The sequence below is a fragment of the Lissotriton vulgaris genome, chromosome 2_1 (genome assembly GCF_964263255.1).
Source record: "Lissotriton vulgaris chromosome 2_1, aLisVul1.2, whole genome shotgun sequence".
NCBI lineage: Eukaryota > Metazoa > Chordata > Amphibia > Caudata > Salamandridae > Lissotriton > Lissotriton vulgaris.
Genome location: NC_141687.1, coordinates 1,969,801,436 through 1,969,816,957, shown reverse-complemented (window position 1 = coordinate 1,969,816,957; position 15,522 = coordinate 1,969,801,436). Strand labels below are relative to the sequence as shown.

Genomic DNA, 15,522 nt, shown 5'->3' with positions numbered 1-15,522 from the left:
CAAAGTCCTTATAATAAAGAAAAAATCAGATATTTGGGTATCGACTTGGTCAAAGATCTAGATAAGGTAGCACAAGTTAATATCCAGAAGATACAGGGGGAGGTCAAGAGATTATTGAATATATGGAGAGGCCTACCCCTGACGATTTTAGGGAAATCGAATATTCTAAAAATGTCAATATTGCCTAAGTTTACTTTTATTTTTGGTGCAATCCCGTTAGAATTTAATAGGGAACACATAAAGAAAATCCAGGGAGAGTTATCAAGCTTTATATGGTCATCCAAAAAACCTAGAATTGCTTGTACTAAAATAAGGAGAAGGAAAAATCAGGGAGGGTTAGCTACTCCGGACATCCTGGAATATTGTAGAGCATTTCAATTTAAAAATATAAGAATTATGCTAGGTCCATATGAAGATTACCCATTATATTTACAGAAGTTAACCAAGAATACTAGCCACTTCCTTTTTAAATTCGGTCACCCGAAATTTTTCTAAAAAATTAAATTGAAGACTCTGAGGGCAGTGGCTAAATCTTGGTACTGTGTCAGATCGACAGTGAATATTCCACTCTATAGTGATAAAGCCCCAATATGGAACTCACCTACTACACCAGAGTGTCTTAAAGACTCCCTCGCAACTCCCCTAAAAACAGCAGGAATAGCGACATGGGGACAACTGCTATATCAGAATAAACTCTTGGAGTGGGAGTTTCTGAATCAAATCACAAATTCCTCACTCTCTAAATTCAAGTATTACCAACTCTTGAGCTGGACAAAGTCCGTGAAGGAAAACAAAACTGGCAATATCCTACTGGAAAAGAAAATGTTGGAAAAACCCTTCAAGAAGGAAATATCATTCTGGTATTGGGCTCTCATAGTTGCAGGGGAGGAAGAATTTCGTATTCCGGAGAGAATTTGGGGGAAAGAGCTGCCAACGTTGGATACGAACTACCTATGGCAAGTATCAATGAGTAAATGCTGGTCAATAGTAACATCTGCGGCATTAAAAAGAAACCACTTATATACCACCCACAGAGCTTATTGGACGCCGGATAAATTATCCAAATTCAGCGGAGCTACGGTGAAGTCATGTCCAAAATGTGGTTTAATGAAGGCCAATGACCTACACATGTTCTGGCAGTGCCCCCATCTCGACGGTTTCTGGAAGGAAGTGGGTAAGACTATAGAAGAGGTATTGGGAAAACGGCTAACTGTGAGTATTGATTTAATATTATTTGGGGTATTTGGCTCCCCAGACGTCAAATTAACAAAACATGAAGAAAATCTAGTGTTTATTTTAATTCTCTTGGCTAGGAGGGAGATTTGTCTAAAGTGGATTATGCCAAGTCCACCTACTAAGGGTGAGTGGCTCACGTCAATTCTAAGAATTTATAGGTTAGATAAAAAGAAGAAACCATTTTCTAAAAAATACACATTTTGGGAGTTATGGGAGAATCATCATTCTAGCGGCTAAAGACTTAACGAAAATGAGGTGGCTCTCGGGATGTTTTCTTTTTTTTTTTTTCCTGAGTCCTATGATTAGTGCAAGCAACAACTCAATTGAAGGCCAAATAGAGTAGCCAGAATGGCTAGCTCAACCAACCCTGGAAAGTAACCTTCAAAATAAGTAAATGGAAGTAAGGGGACCCAATTTTCCCATTAAGAAAAATTCCGGAATCCACCAGGAAGGTGGGAAGGCAAGAGAAGAAAGGGAAAGGGTGACCCTGATTCTCCTTACTTAAAAGTTGCAAAATGAGGACTTTAAAAAAAAAAAAAAGTAACTTTACTTGAGAAGAAAGAGATAACATTATTTCCTGATAAGGAGAATCAAGATTTACAGAGGTGCAAATCATCACAGGTGTTCAGAGATCCTTCTCTCACGAGCTGTAAAAGGAACTCGTTCTGTGTGGCAACAGACAGTACAGAGCATTGTGGTAAGGGGATCTGGGGTTAGATAGAGTCTAAACCAGAAAAGGCATTACTGAAGGTAAGTAACTTGTTTTTCTGGAAGAGATTTTTAAAGGCAGGTTCCCTCTCTGAAAATAGATACCACACAATTAACCTCCCCGGAGGAGAGGATGCAAACTGACTTAAACCAAAAGGTCCTGCAGGACTGAGGGCAAAATGCCCCTCTCGATGGACCTGACTGACCCGACAGCAGTGCTTCATGAAGGTATGGCGAGACGCCCACGTAAGATAGGTCAAAACCAAATTCAAGTCCCACTGTAGCGTAATGGAGTGAGAAGACAAACATGCACTGTAAACCTTTGAAAAAATAGATGACTTAAAAAGGGACATCAGGTAACCGCAGAAATGCCGATACAGCCTAAAAATGGCTCTTAACAGTGCCCAGAGCAAGGCCTTGGTGGACCAAAGATAACACAAACAGTAACACCTCAAACAGTTTGGCAAACAATTGGGTCCACCTGCTTTTCTGAACCCAAAGCCTTAAACTTGTCCCAACGGCAGGCACATACGGTTTTCGATGAGTAACGCATGGCTGCCAAAATAACATCAACAACTTCAGGAGGGAGGTCAGAAATGCTCATCTGTTGCCGCTTAATCTTCAGGCTTGAGATACGCAGGTTTGGAATGCATGTCCCGGCACTGCTGATGCGACAGGGACAGCCTGATCGGAGGAGGACAGATAGCCATGCCCTGGAGTTCCCAATCTAGAGCTATTAAGATGTCAGTCCTTACCTTTTTGAGGACTCGGGTATGAGTGGTATCAGTGGAAAGGTACACGGGAGCCCCAAGTTCTCCACTACAAGTGGAACACGTCTCCGAGCAAGAGCTGCTTTCGAAGCTCCAACGTGCAAAAGTGCTGATATTGCTCGTTCTCTGTGGTGAAGAATAGGCCAAGCAAAGGATCTCCCCATTCGCCGAAGAGACCTTGCCACACCTCTGGGTGTAGATTCTGTTCATAGAAGGCAAAGCATCGATGGCTGAGTTCATCTGCCCTGGATTTTAGAGAACCCACCAGGGGTTGTAGAACCAGGAAGATGTCCTAAAGTTCCATCCATGTTTAAAGACACAGGGCCTAGGTTGCAGTACTACAAAGTGGTGGTGTTGTCCATGAACACCTGCACCAGCTTCTCTTTGATGGATGGAAGGAAGGTAGCATTCAATGCCAAACGGATGGCCTACAACTCCAACAAGTTGGTGTGGAGCTGGATCCCCGCTGGAGTTCAGAGTCCTCTGATATTCACCTACCCCTGGTGGCCACCCCCTCCCAGAATCAAGGCATTGGTCACCACTGTCTACTCTGGGAGGGGAAAGGGTCTGCCACAGACCAAATCATGATTTAGTAGCAACCACAGCAGACCTTGTGCAGTCTCCTCTGAATTCTGGATGCGATTGCAGAGATTCCCTTGATCCCATCCACTGCAGAGTCTACATGTGCCGTCTGCCGTGCTTCACCAGCAGGATGCAGGAGGCCATCAGACCCAGCAGCCTCAGAATCAGTCCCACCAGAATCCAGGACCAAGGCAGAAACATCAGAATCATAGCCCGAATGTCCTGGACTCTCCATGCCAGAGGGTAGGTGTGAAATTATAGTGTCCAGAATGACTTTGATGATAGGAAGCATTTGAGAAAGAGTCGGGTGTGACTTCAGCATGTTGATATTGAACCTCAATGAATGAAGGGTTGGCATAGTCTGGAGGTGGGTGAAGACCGCCGGGGGTGAGGCTACCGTCAACACAGTGTTCGAGGTAGGAGAAGGCTGGGGTTCCGGACATCCAAAGATCTGTGACTGGGGGTGAGTGTCTGAAAAGTTTCAGCGGTCCGTCCATCATCTCCTTGTGTTTGCTTTACTTGCCCTATGTTGGCAGAGTATGCCCAGACGTGGGTGCCTTGCTCACTTTGCCACTGGATTCAAGTTAGCCTGGCTGATGAGGGGTGTTACCCTAAAACCGGTCCCAGGATGCTTGTTTCCGGTTCAGGTAAGATCTGGCTTGGCAGTTCGGGCTGGACTGCTCCCATAATGCACAGGGTCAAGACTGATTTGCGTATAGCTGGGTCTGAACTGAGGTGGCGAAGTGAGCTAAAGAACGATGATGGATTTAACCCAGATCTGTGACTAGAGGTGAGTGTCTAAAAAGTTTCAGCACTCCGTTCATCATCTCCTTGTGTTTGCTTTGTTCGCCCTATGTTGGCTGGGTATGCCCAGACGTGGATCCCTTGCTCACTTTGCCATTGGATTCAAGCTAGCCTGGCTGATGAGGGGTGTTACCCCGGAACCGGTCCCAGGAAGCTTGTTTCTGGTTCAGGGAAGACCTGGCTTGGCAGTTTGGGCTGGGCGGTTTCCATGAGCCACAGGGTTAAGATTGATTTGCATATAGCTGGGTCTGAACTGAGGAGGCGAAGTGAGCCAAAGAATGATATAGGTATAATTCCCATTGCCCTTATATAGGCACAGAAATCAATCCCTTATTTAGGCATAGCCCATGCTACATAAATACAGGCATGGCTACTTCCACCCGTACCAAACGTCACAATGATTTCTGGGAAAATCGGCTTAAGCAGTTAGGGAACTTCCCCTTGCTTGAATATTGATTTGTCCAAGAACTCAGTTAGTTTACAAAGAAAAACTAGTCCCTAGGGGTTCTTTCCTGACGTTCATATGCCCGACTTTATGTCAAACTATGGCATTCCTAAACACCTTAAAGGTATAAATATACCTTCACTTGCTATAGCAAACCACAGTGGTTCGGAGCAGTTCGACTATCTACTTGCCCGACGCAGCTCGCTACAGCGAGTGCCGAAGGAAGCTGACTCTCCAGCTGACGCACTGATCAAGAGGCTGCCCTTCTCCTGCTGAGAATCCAGCTCCAGTGTTTCCAAGCTCCCCTTGTGGGGTGTTGGGAAATCGAGTCCAGAGACAGAGATACTAGACCTCCTTCATTCTAAACCAAGGTATGGAGCTGATTAGAACCTAGAGTAACCTTTAGTAGATTCTTGGCAAAGAAAACTAAAACCTATGCTACACAATACTTACTTCTTACCGCGTACTAGACTTAGGTTAGGTACATTGGGGTAGGCGTATTTTAGAAGCATCAGTTGAGTATTTTAGCCTGTGTATTTATGTATGTATTTTTATATGGCTTAGAAACCATACAATGCTCTTACAGTATTATTTTATAATATTATTCTCGCTGTACGCATTATACTTTACAGTCTGCATAACGATTGTAGCAGTTCACTTCTCTTGCATTAGAAAGAAGACTGTTCAATAAAACTTTTTATTGAAAACTCCCGTCTCTCTATTTCTCTGCAACTCTGTAAAAACGAAGCATGCACGATTGACTGAGTGAAATACTTATCTATTGTTTCCGCGACTCTGAGAGATATATTCTTATTCTTGGGAAAGAAAGTTGTCATGTTTATGCTGTTGTCAGAAACTAATCCCTTCTTGTGAATTCGAGAAAGTTTCTAGTGACCTCGGAGTTAGCTAGCACTCACTATTAAGTTTAGTATATTAGATAGAGACCTAGTCGACCTCAGTCCTACGTCTAATATATAGGATATATTATTCCAATGCGCAGAGCCTATTGGGAATATAGGAAGTACACTACAGGCTGATATGGGGTGTTACCCCGAAATCGGTCCCGAGATGCTTGTTTCCGGTTCAGGAAAGACCTGATTTGGCAGTTCGGGCTGCACTGCTCCCATGGGGCATAGGGTCAGTTCTGATCTACATATAGCTGGGTCTGAACTGAGGTAACAAAGTCAGCTAAAAAACGATGATGGATTCAATCCAGATCTATGACTGGGGATGAGTGTCTGAAAAGTTTCAGCGCTCCGTCCATCATCTCCTTGTGTTTGCTTTGTTCGCCGTAAGTTGGCAGGGTATGCCCAGATGTGGGTCCCTTGCTCACTTTGCAACAATCACCACAATCATTTTTGTGAACACCTGAGCTGGACTGGTGATGTCACAGGGGAGCACAGCAAATTGGAGATGCTCCTGGCCCACCGTGAACCACAGTTAACTTCTGTGGGACTGCAAGATGGGAACATTAAAATAAGCGCTTGTAGGTCCCATGCTACCATTCAGTCTCCAGGATCCGAAAGAGACACGACCAGGGCAAGGGTGAGCATTGTGAAACAGTATTTTCTCAGTAAGTCACAGAGGGCACAGATGTAGAATAGGTTGGAGGGCTCTGTCTTTTTCCAGCACAAATAGGTAGCAAGCATGACCTACTTCTGGTGTCGGAAACATCTCAATGGCTCCCTTGCCCAGAAGAGCCTGCACTTCCAGACGTAACAAAGACAGGGGTTAAATGACTCCTAGCCCAATGTTTGTATCTCTCTGCCTCAGTTTTAATGTGTTTATTCCCCAGTTCCAGTACAAAGGGTTGTTTCTCCCTGTTAAGTACTTTGGAATTGCCCCTACTAAATCAAGACGTGTAACCATGCTCGTTCAGGTTTACTGAACAGTTGTCACTTAACAGAGTGTAAAGAACATTAGCAAACCACCTTCAGTACCAAACTCAAGTCAAAAAATGTGATTTGTATTTGTCACTTTAGGTTTGCATATACATTTTTTATTTACATTCTTCAGTTATTTCCTTCTTGGGTTTACCTTTCTCTTTCCCCAAGAATCTTAACGCAGAAATTTCTGAAAATGTGCAGCCTCCAAGAAAAACTACCAGAATGAGTCGCTGAGAGTCGGGAGAGGAACCGTCCTCTGTTACAGGATCTGAAATGAACAAAGCAGAATGTTTTGTAAAACACATCTTAAATACAGAAATACACCAGATGGCCTCAAAACAATGGTACAATAGATAATACTATTAAGAGTATGATCATATTTGGTTGACTATCTCCAGTCTTTTCCTGATTTAGGAGATGCAGGACCTTGGGCTCAATTTTCTCTATGACTATTCCTGATAACCGTCTAGAATCAATAGTAGTTGAGAAACCACAGAATATCCTACGATATATTACTTCTCACTCTCTCTTGTGAGAGTTGCAGATGATTCACAGTTCACTTTTGATATATTATTAAGCCTATATATACACATATATAGGCTTAATAATATATCAAAAGCGAACTGTGAATCATCTGCAACTCTCACAAGAGATATATATATATATGTATATGTATATGTATATACATATATTACTTGTTGGCGGTCGCCACTAGGTAGTTATAACTAGGTCTGCTTTTCCATAGATGTAGTATTTTTTTGGATTGCTAATAACTTTGTGTTGTGTTGTTGCTTTAAGTATTGCTAGGTAACTAGCAATATTCCATTTTAGAATTGTTATTATGTAATCAGGAACAAACCTGAGTGTTTACTGAACATTGGTGGTGTTGAGACAACATTTTTCGCAGATTCAGGATCACCCTATACTATTATTAATGAAGATTTGTAGAATAACAAATTTTCACATAAGTTGGCGATACCTTACTTGAATCTGATAATCATCCTCAAGGTTATTCTGGCGAAAAAATAGAGATGCTAGGTTACAGATGGTTCACATTCAAATTAAAAGGTAGGTCAGCCAGGGCCAAATTGTATGTTGCGAAAAAAGGTCCACCAGTACTTGAGTGGTTAGATCAAGGCAAACTACATACTATATTGGATCCTAATTGTGAGGATCAAGTTAAAGTGCTTGACGATGGAACTAGAGTAGCTGACACCATGTCTATATTGTTTCCATAAGTCTTTAGCAATGTGCTAGGCAAATTGAAAAATGTTGAACATTGCATTGTTTTAAAGGAGAATCCTACCCCTAAAATTCATAAATGTAGGGACATACCCATCTTGCTTAGGGAAGAAGTAACTAATGAGCAGCTGATGTCATTGAACCTATTAATGGTTCTGAATGGATTTCTCCCTTAGTAGTTGCTCGACGTAGCAACTGTAAAATTAGTTTGTGTGTCGGCCTTTGACATCTTAATGAGAACATTGTAATCGACCGCTTTCCCTTACCAAAAATCACTGAAATGGCGAGCAGTTTAAAGGGTGCTAAGGTTTTGTCAACAATCGACTTTTCGCCTGCCTATCACCAGATTCCTTTAGCAATAGAATCTAAAAAACTTACTGCGTTCATTACCCCCATCGGCTGTTTTCAATTTAAAAAAATGCCTATCGGTTTAGCATCTGCGGCTGCGGTCTTTCAAAGACTTAAGTTTAACTTATTCAACAAGACCATAGGCACCAGATTCTTTAAAGACGACATTCTGGTCTTTGAGGTAAATAGAACTTGCCATAATGAGACACTCAGGAATGCCATGAACACCTTAAAGGTTAATGCGCACACTGTGGAGTTGTCCGAAGGCAAATTTTCTGAAGGGAAAGTTTCCTATTTAGGAAATGAAATTGGTATAGATGGTGTCAAGCCCAAAGCTACCCTTGTTAATGCTATTAAAGAAGCTACTTTTCTGAGCAATAAGGATGAATTAAGATCCTTTTTGGGATTAGTTGAATATTGCTCAAAATTCAGTCCTCATTTTGCCTCAAAGTTTTTAAATATGAGGCAGTTATTGAAATGTAAAGTTACATTTGTGTGGTCTTAGGAATGTCAAGAAGAATTTTCAGGTCGAACATCAACTATTGACAAAGTTCATGCATTGGAGGGCTTTGATCCACATTTGGATAGTTACATTTTCACGGATGCCAGTGAAAAAGGACTTGGAGTGGTTCTGTTTCAGAAGGATATTAATGGAAGAGAATTAATTATTTCATTTGCATCAAGAGCTTTAAAACCTGCTGAGACCAGCCTGCAATCGAGAGAAAAGCCTTAGCCTGTGCTCGGGCTCTCAATCATTTTAGAGCATTTGTTTGGGGGAAATCTGTTACCATATTTTGTGACCATAAACCCTTTGTTAAACTTCTGACAAATGAAGGTACTGTGATTGCATCAGCAAGAATTGCTAGGCTGTCTATGCGTATGCAAGATTTTATTCACAAGGTAGTGTATCTTCCTGGCAAAGATAATCTTTTGGCCGATTGCTTATCTAGATTGCCGGTCAAATAAGAAGAGTGTGAGGATGATATTTATGATAATTTTCAGGTAGCTTTTGTGCAGGATGAAAGTGGTTGTGTTGTGAGTAAGGAAGAATGGTTGTCAGAGTGCAGAAAAGATGTGATTCTCAAACGTGTGATTGAGTGCATTCAGAATAATTGGTCTGGCTACTTGAAGAGTGATGAGACATTAAGACCATATTGGGAAATAAAGTCTCAATTGAGCTTGGAGCATGATAAGGTTTTCAGATGTGAGAGGATTGTTCCTCCTAGTGGATTACGTAAATTAATCATACTGTTATGTCATGATGGCCATTTTGGCATAGTTCGAACAAAAAATGTGGTGAGAGATTTGTTTTGGTGGCCCGGAGTAGACAAGGAGGTAGAAAAGTATGTGAGGAATTGTATAAATTGTTCTTCAGCTGATAAAACTTTGCAAACCTTACGCCCTCCTATGTTGGAATATGTACCACCCTTATATCCTTGGGACTCTGTTGCTATCGATTTATTTGGTCCGGTGGGTAATGATCAAAATTACGTGATTGTTTTACTTGACCTTTTCTCAAAATGCCAGTTGTGGAAGTAGTTGAATCTATAAATACCTCTGTGGTTTTAACATTTCTGAACAAAACGTTTATTTCTGAAGTATTACCTAGAACAATTTTAAGTGATAATGGTGTTAGGGTTTTAACTAATGCAGCTAGGAATTATTTTGAGAAGGTGGGTGTTTTTCATAAAACCACTTCGGTATATAACCCAAATGGGAACGGCGCCGTAGAAAGATTTAATCGAGTGATTGAGTGTTGTTCAGTAGGCGTGTAATGCTAGACTTGATCGGGAAACTCAATTATTCAAGGCAGCGTGGGCATATAGAGTGACAAAAAATGAGTGCACTGGTCTTTCGTCATTTGTAGTGATGAGAGGACGTAAATCAAGGTCCAAATACAATCCTATTTGGTGTTATGATTCTACTGTGTGCCATTAGTCCCCTTCTGAAGTTCGTGACAAATTAATTGAACGTCATGCGAAGACTAAGTGATAAATATTGGTGATTGGGTCCGTATTAAAAAACCTTATAAGGTAAAAAAGTGTGAGAGCCAATTCTTTGAGCCAGAGGCAGTGGTGGAAGTACTCAATAATGCTGTGAGAGTTAGGAGTGGAAAGGTGTCGAACATGCATAGCATTGCTTTAACTTCAAAGTTGTTTGCAGATGTAAGTTCACAAACACAAACTCCTGGCAGTTTTCATTGGCTGGATGATGACCTGGATTGTAGTAATGTGGGTATGGATGGTGCTTTCATGAATACTCCAGGTGATGAAGTGGTGGAAGACTCTAATGTTCCTTCTCAGTTGGATTCTCTTGAGAGTCATGCGAATGTGTTTGGTGCAATTACTTCTTCGTCTGCAGCTCCATTGCTAGGCGGAGAAGTGAATTGTGAAGAGTCTAACCTTTCTACATCTTAGGTTATTGACCACAAGGTTGAAAGATCTAGAAGACCTCCAAAAAGGTTGGAGGATTATGTAGTGGAAGGAATCAAGTCTCAGAAATCACATTAACTGTGTAACGCAATGTACCCTTCTTGATTATTTCCTTGTAAGTAATGATTGTATTGTTTATTTATTATTGTTATTTTATTATAAGATTGGGGATGTGTTATGTTGTTGCTTTAAGTATTGCTAGGTAACAAGCAATATTTCATTTTAGAATTGTTATTATGTGAAGAGGAATGTACTGTTCACTTAAAGTTACCGGTGCAGTGGAGCTGGAAGGATATATATGAGCTCCAGACAATTAACTAGAACAAATACTTCTTGCCTTGGTGAATTTGTACTTAACACTTTGGTGCTGTTAGACTGTCAAGCAGGGGCTGAGAAAAAAGGAGGAGGTCACAATACATAAAATCCCTGTGCATTTCTCATAAACCTCCTTAGGCCTGACTACATCAAAAATTGCTGAACGAAATTACACCAAATTCATCAGGAAGCTAGATCGATTGTGCTTTTGTGATTCAATGTAAATCAGTTCAGTATATTTTGAGAAATTAAGGGTAAAAAATAATTGTATAATATGGCAGCTGAGATGGCAAAAGTCCCGCAGGTGCGCAAAATAAAAAATGTAACCCTCGGATTGGCCGAGACCCGCTTTTTCCCAAGAGCCTTTACACTCTCATTGGCTGGCTGTTGGAATGTTAGAAATTAAATGCCCACCATTACTGTTTACTGTGAAAAATTGGAGGTGTTGTTGAAATTAGTAAAAAAGCTATATATGGGGGCAGCAGAAAGGCATGGCGTCCCCTTAGAGTTAGAGAGGAGGTGTACAAGGGATCACTACTGTGAAGATAATAAATGTATATTGTTTTTAGCAAATGTTTACAATTGTGCAGGATTGTGAATAGTAACATGGAGTAGATGAGTTCTCAATATACTCTATTAGTAGAAATGCATATTGTGGTCCTTGTTTTGAGAGGGAGTGTGTATGAGATAAGTACTGTGATGAGTAAATAGTTAATTCTTATTTTTTTTAAATGTTACGATCTCACAAGACTCACAGGATTGTGAAAAGTAGAAAGGTGTAGGTGATTTTTAATACACTGTAGTATGCACATTTGCTACTGTAGGAAGGAGTATTACTGGAGATAATGTTTATCAGAGTCTACTATTTACGCCCATCAGCTTGGTAAGAGTTGTGAGTAGAGTACAGGCTCTCCCCACACCCTACTATGCATACCTATTATCAGAGAGAGGGGTGTTAGCAGGTAGCACAGTCCCTCTCCACTCACTACTACACACACCAATCATCTGAGAGAGAGGAGTCAGCAAAGAGACCAGTCTCTTTCAACACACCCTACTATGCACATCAGTTATCTGCGAGAAAAGTCTGAAAGGACAGGCCTAAGTTCTTCAAACACTACTATGCAAACCCATCATCTGAGACAGAGGTCTGAAAGGTAAGGCCAGTCCCTCCACACACCCTACTACGCACACCCGTCATCTGACAGAAGTGTTAGAGGAGAGGTCAGTCCCTCCTCACACACTACTATGCATGTCTGTCATCTGAGAGAGAGGCGCATACGCACAACTGTCATCTGAGACAGAGGTCTCAGCTGACACACATCCTACTAAGCACACTCTGATCGGAGAGGCTAGTCCATGTACCCCCACAAAAATGCACACCAGTCATTTCAGAGAGAGGTCTGAGAGAAAAGGGCAGTCCCTCTACACTCACTACTATGCACACCCATGATCCCAGAGAGAGGTCTGAGAGGAAAGGGCAGTGCCTCTCCACTCACTATTACATACCTCTATTATCTGAGACAGAGGTCTCACAGGATAGTTTACTTTATCCACACACCCTACTATGCACAAACGTCATCTGAATGAGAGGCCTGAAATTAGGGGCCAGTCCCTCCCCACTCACTACTACACAAACCCATCATCTCAGGGAGAGTTCTGAGAGGAAAGGGCAGTCCCCTCACCACTCACTACTATGCACACCCATCATCCTAGACAGAGGTCTCAAAGGAGAGTTTACTCCAAACACATAGCCCACTATGCACACCCGTCATCTGAGAGAGGTCTCACACGGGCGGCCAGTCCCATCACACACCCTATGTACACCTGTTATGCAAAAGAGGGGTCTCAGCGAAGAGGTCAGTCCCTGCACACTCCTTATTATGCATAGTTATCATTTGAGAGAGAGGTTTGAAAGCAGAGGGTCTCTCCTTATACTCTAGTATGCACCCATTATCCAACATAGGGCTTTCAGTGGAGAGGCAAGTGCTTCCCATTGACTATTTTCCTACAGCTGTGTTGCTATCTCGCAAGAGCCTCGAGAGAGTATAGAGTGCAAGCTTCAGGGAGTGAGGCATGTATGGAGGGAAGTAAAAAACAAGGTGCAAGGCTCAACCAATAGTTACCATTCTTACTACATGATTGAATAAATGCTGTGATGTGATTGGCTGCAGAACCAGAGATAGCTCAGTTTGTCCTTGGTGCTTTGGAGGTAAAGAAAGTCTCTCAGTTGTGCTCAGCAGATGTGACTTAATTTGGAGCTGAAAAAGACTGGTCTCTTCATCTGCATTTAAGAATGAGATCCATGTACAGGTATTTAATAATATATATTTGATAAACATTGTTGTGAAGTGTCAGTAAGTGTACTAATGTTGGTACACATTCTACACTATGTTTACAGAGTGAAAAGCTGTTTAGGGAGGTGTTTATGTGTTAATATAGCTTTGGAGTGCTACTTATTACAATGTAGAGAGATGTGAGCAAGGCTTGCAGATTGTGTTAAAAAATGAAGTGTTTCAACTATATATACTTGTAAGTTAAGGAAACAGTGTTTGTTAATTTATGAAACAAAGAATTTAACGATACATGATTGGGTTCCATAACTGGGCAAGTGATACCCTGTGGGATGGACTCCGAACAGGTATTGAACATTATCATGCTGTGTTGATTATACAACTGTATGTTGTTAATTTACATCTCATCCTACTAAAGACTGTAAAAGTACTGTCTTTTTCTCTGTACTGCCTATAATGCAACTGGTCAATCAAGGGATAAGGTGTGGCGCAGCTGACAGGGCGCCTGACTCTGGACCACAGGGTACACTGTTCGATCCTCGGTCCCAGAGGCAGGTTAATCCAGCACCACGTGACTCTGGGCAATAGCTTTTTTAATCTTCGCCACGGCCCTCAGTGCCTTGACAGCCTCAGGTAATTGTGCGCTTTACAAATACTGGATTTTATTAACTTAAAAAGTTTTATATAGCGCTAGCTTGACCCGTGGGTATCAGAGCGCTTTACATACACACAGTAAAGACAGAAGAAAATTGTATTACACAGTAGGAAGGCGGTAAGGAAGCAAAACTGAGATAAAAATACAACATGAAAAATAGGTAAACAGTGCAGGGAAAGGAGAGAAAACAAACGAAGGTGGCTAAAACAGTCCGGTCACAAACTATACTTGAATTTCATCTGAGGTTTCTAGGGAGAGCGTTCCACATCCTGGGAGCGTTGCCAGAAAATGATCGGTTCTGAGTGGTTTCCTTTTTCAATTTTGGAGGGATAAGAAGGAGTGAGTGGGAGCTTCTCAGAGTTCTGGATTTTCCTGCTTTTACCAGTTTGTTGTTTAGGTAGGTGGGGGACGGAGAGTGAAGGGTTTTGTGTGTGATGCAGGCCAGTTTGTAAATACACCTCCCTTCCATGGAAAGCCAGTTGAGGGAGTTAAGAGCTGGTGTGATGTGTTCAAATCTTTTTACCCCAGATATGAGTCGAGCGGCCATGTTCCGCACTGCCCTTAGCGGGGCTACGTGAGCTTTTGGAGTCCCTGTTAGGATGGGGTTCCCGTAGTCAATTTTAGAGAGAACTAGAGATTGAACTATTGTCTTGAGATCATCATGAGAAAGAAAAGGTTTCAATTTCTTTAAGTGTTTTAGTGAGAAAAGCGCACCTTTCGCAGAGTTTTTGATGTGGGCCTCCATTGATAAGTTCTTGTCAAGGGTAATGCCTAGCGACTTAACTGAGTCGGATACGACGAGGTGGACGTTTAGGGCATCCAGATTCTTGAGCCACTCTTGGATTGGACGGTGGTTACTTTTTGGAGAGAATAGAATCAATTCTATTTTATCTGGGTTGAGCTTTAAGTGGTTAGCGTTGAACCAAGTTTGGATCTCGGTTAGAGGGTCATTGAGGTGTTGGATGTCGCTTGGTGATTTGATTTTGTAATAGATATGGGTGTCGTCTGTGTAAAGTTGGTAATTCACTTCTGCTTTTTTCAAGATGATTGTGAGGGGCTCCATGAGGAGATTGAAGAGGGAGGGGGAGAGGATTGAGCCTAGCGGGAACCTAAGTGTTACTTTTGCTGATTTCGAGAGACGGGAGTTGATTTGTATTTGTTGCCAGCGGTGCTGAAGGAAGGAGGGGAACCATTTTAGTATTGTGCCATTAATGCCAGAGCGCCTCCTCAAGGTCTCCAGCAGTGCTGGATGATTTACTGTGTTGAATGCTGCAGATAGGTCAATAAGGGTGAGTGGACAGGCTTCACCTTCATCTAAGGCCCTGTGAATATCGTCAGAGATGTTGAGCATAGCTGTTTCAGTGCTAAAGCCTTTCCTGAATCCTGATTGAAAGGTGTTGAGGAGGTTGAACTCATCAATGTGTTTGTTGAGTTGGTGGAGAACGCATTTCTCCAATGCTTTTGCAAGGAACGGGAGGTTGGAGATAGGTCTGAGGTTTTTGAGATCGTTTGGGTCGGCCCCTGGTTTCTTGAGTGTGGGTGTGATTTGACCTAGTTGAAGGGAGTCTGGGACACAGCCTGAAAAGAGAGAGGAGTTGATGATTTTTGTCCAGAAAGGGGTAATGGTGTGGTTGAGTTATTTTATAATTGTAGATGGGAGGGGGTCCATAGTGAGGGAAGAATGTGCAATTATACTGAAAACCTAATTTTCCGACATTAGCTCGAAGTCGGACCAATGCGCATTGTTTTTTAGCTTTAGGCAGACCTGATAGTCCTTGATAAGAACTCTTTCTGATTGGTCAAGGGTG

General features: G+C 42.0%; 1 protein-coding gene across 2 annotated transcripts in view; it reads right to left on the bottom strand.

Annotated features, from left to right (window-relative positions):
• VPS33B (VPS33B late endosome and lysosome associated) overlaps nt 1-15,522 on the bottom strand; it is a 792,141-nt gene that overhangs the window by 13,382 nt on the left and 763,237 nt on the right. For both annotated transcript variants that reach the window (XM_086958170.1, XM_086958171.1), the window contains exon 23: nt 6,583-6,699. In XM_086958170.1, the coding sequence (XP_086814296.1) occupies nt 6,583-6,699 (117 nt within the window). The remainder of the gene's footprint in view (nt 1-6,582; nt 6,700-15,522) is intronic.